We start from the raw sequence: 3125 nt of genomic DNA on the forward strand, positions 1-3125 counted from the left end.
TGAGTAGCTGGGATTACAGGCACGCACCACCATGCCCAGCTAATTTTTTGTATTTTTAGTAGAGACGGGGTTTCACCATGTTGACCAGGATGGTCTCGATCTCTTGACCTGGTGATCCACCCACCTCGGCCTCCCAAAGTGCTGGGATTACAGGCTTGAGCCACCGCGCCCAGCCAGATATACTGTTTCTTCCGTCTGATAACCAAGACTACTTGCTGGGCACGGAGGCTGACACCTGAAATCCCAGCACTTTGGGAGGCTGAGGTGGGCAGATTACTTGAGGTCAGGAGTTCTAGACCAACCTGGCCAACAAGGTGAAAACCCATCTCTACTAAAAACGCAAAAATTAGCCAGGCATGGTGGAGTGTGCCTGCAGTCACAGCTACTCCAGAGGCTGAGGCAGGAGACTCACTTGAACCTGGGAGGTAGAGGTTGAAGTGAGTTGAGATTGCGCCACTGCACTCCAGCCTGGGTGATGGAGTAAGATTCTGTCTCAAAAAAAAGTGGCCAAAGGACAGTAAGGAGCAGGACAACAAAGTGCACCATGGATTCCTGGATGGAAAAAGGGCAGCTGTGGGAAAACTGGTGAAATCAGAATAAAGCCTGGAGTTCAGTCAACAGTGCTCTACTGATGTCAATTTCTTTGTTTTGATAGAGTACTCTCCTTAAATACAATGTTAACATTAGAGGAAGCTGGATATATGGGCGCTCTTCATACTGTCTTTACAACTCTGCTGTAAATCTAACATTCTTTCAAAATAAAAAGTTAAAAAAAGAAAGAGACCAAAGCAGGGCAAGAAAAAGCATGGAGGCTGGGCGCAGTGGCTCTCACCTATAATTCCAACCCTGAGAGAACAAGGTAGGAGGATCACTTGGGCCCAGGAGTTTGAGACCAGGCTGGGCAACATAGTGAGACTCCGTCTCTACCAAAAAAAAAAAAAAAAAGCCAGGCTGATGGTTTGTGTCTGTAGTTCCCAGCTACTCGGGAGGCTGAGGTAGGAGGATTGTTTGAGTCCAGGAGATCGAGGCTGCGGTGAGCTATGATTGCACCACTGGACCCCAGCCTGGGAGATGGAGTAAGACCGGGTCTCTAAAAAGAAAAAATAAAAAGGAAAGAAACAGCATGGCGAGTATGAACCCATTTTTGTCACCTCAATGCATCCATGTACACCATGTGTGTACACATAGATGTCATGTGTGTACATGTTCACAAAGATCTTGAAGGATGAACGCTGGGGCTTTGGGATATTTTTGTCTTTGCATCTTTATATATTGTCTGATTTTTGTATTGCAAAGAGTAAATTTAGGCATAAATTTTATAACTAGAAAAAAGGCTTTTTGGCTGGGTGCATTACAGGGTCATTCCTGTAATCCCAGCACTTTGGGAGGCCAAGGCAGGCAGATGACCTGGGGTCAGGAGTTCAAGATCAGCCATGGCCAACCTGGCAAAACCCCAACTCTACTAAAAATTCAAAAATTAGCTGGGCATGGGGGCAGGTGCCTATAATCCCAGCTACTCAGGAGGCTGAGGCAGGAGAATCACTTGAACCTGGGAGGCAGAGGTTGTGGTGAGCTGAGATCATGCCACTGCGGTTCAGCCTGGGTGACAGAGTAAGACTCCGTCTCAAAAGAAAAAGGAAAAAGGCTTTTTAAATCTTACAGTTTGAAAAATAAAATAGAATGCCCCCCGAGCCCTGAGGCTTCCTCCGCCTGCTCTGGTCTCCTTGGTGAATCAACACCTTGTAAAGTCAGTGAGTTGTTCTCCCTAAGACTGAGCTTTGGGCCTTGTCAGTGGAACTCTGGGGGTGGAGTGAAGAGAGCCTCAACACCCCCCAGCAAGCCCGACTCACACCACCCCCGACATCCTCCCCATAGCAAGAGCCCAGGCAGGCACACGCAGGGGGACTGGGAACTCGGTGTTCGTGTCTTTATTTGGAGACTGGGAGACAGATTACAGCTTAATGAGAAGAACAATGACTCAAGTGATCTGATGGGAATGGTGAGCTTCCTGGCCCTTAGGGAGTGACCGTGCCGGGACAGGAGGTCTTCGCTGAGTGGGAATGGACACCCTGGAGGCCTCCCTAGCTGCAGGCTGTGCACTTTCTTGAGGGTGGGCAGACTTGGGGGTCTGTGTCCACATTGTCTCCTGTCTACCCTTGGCTACAGGCATCTCTGGGAAGAGCCAGATCCTGTTTGCACTCGTCTTCACCACCAGGTACCTGGACCTGTTCACCAACTTCATCTCTATCTACAACACAGTAATGAAGGTGAGGGGCGGGGTGACGGTCAGCGGGGGTCTGGGGGGTGTCATCAAGCCCCCACAAACTGTGAGGTTGCCTGCTTGGAAATTCAGCCTGTAGAGCCAGGCCAACCTGGGTTCAAATCCTCACTTTGCTGCTTAGTGGCTGCAAGACCCGTCTTGGGCAAGGCCTCTGGTCTCTTTGCATGTCGATGTCCTCATGTAAAAATGAGGACAATACCAGTACTTAGCTCAGACGGTCTGGTTGGGAACATTAAATGAGATAATAAATGTAAATGTAGGCCGGGTGTGGTGGTTCACACCTGTAATCCTAGCACTTTGGGAGGCTGTGGAGGGTGGATCACCTGAGGTTGGGAGTTCGAGATCAGCCTGATCAACATGGAGAAACCCCATCTCTATTAAAAATACAAAAAAATTAGCCGGGCATGCTGGCAGGCACTTATAATCCCAGCTACTCGAGAGGCTGAGGCAGGAGAATCACTTGAGCCCGGGAGGTAGAGGTTGCAGTGAGCCAAGATCACACCATTGCACTCCAGCCTGGGCAACAAGAGCAAAACTCTGTCTAAAAAATAAATAATTTAAAAAATATCAATGTAAAAAAAGCTGCCATATATTAAACATTCAATAAAGGGTCACGCCTGTAATTCCAGCACTTTGGGAGGCCTAGGCAAGAGGACCACTTGAGTTCAGGAGTCTGAGACTAGCCTGGGCAATGTAGTGAGATCCTGCCTCTATCAAAAATTTAGCTGGGGGCTGGGCGCGGTGGCTCAAGCCTGTAATCCCAGCACTTTGGGAGGCCGAGGCGGGTGGATCACGAGGTCAAGAGATCGAGACCATCCTGGTCAACATGGTGAAACCCCGTCTC

General features: G+C 49.1%; 1 protein-coding gene across 1 annotated transcript in view; it reads left to right on the forward strand.

The window, feature by feature from the left end:
- The window catches only part of KDELR3 (KDEL endoplasmic reticulum protein retention receptor 3), a 16135-nt gene that overhangs the window by 5239 nt on the left and 7771 nt on the right, over positions 1–3125 (forward strand). Inside the window, exon 2 of the mRNA XM_017509002.2 lies at positions 2167–2267. Coding sequence (XP_017364491.1) covers positions 2167–2267 — 101 coding nt within the window. The remainder of the gene's footprint in view (positions 1–2166; positions 2268–3125) is intronic.

The sequence above is a fragment of the Cebus imitator genome, unplaced genomic scaffold (genome assembly GCF_001604975.1).
Source record: "Cebus imitator isolate Cc_AM_T3 unplaced genomic scaffold, Cebus_imitator-1.0 Scaffold404, whole genome shotgun sequence".
In the NCBI taxonomy this organism is placed as follows: domain Eukaryota; kingdom Metazoa; phylum Chordata; class Mammalia; order Primates; family Cebidae; genus Cebus; species Cebus imitator.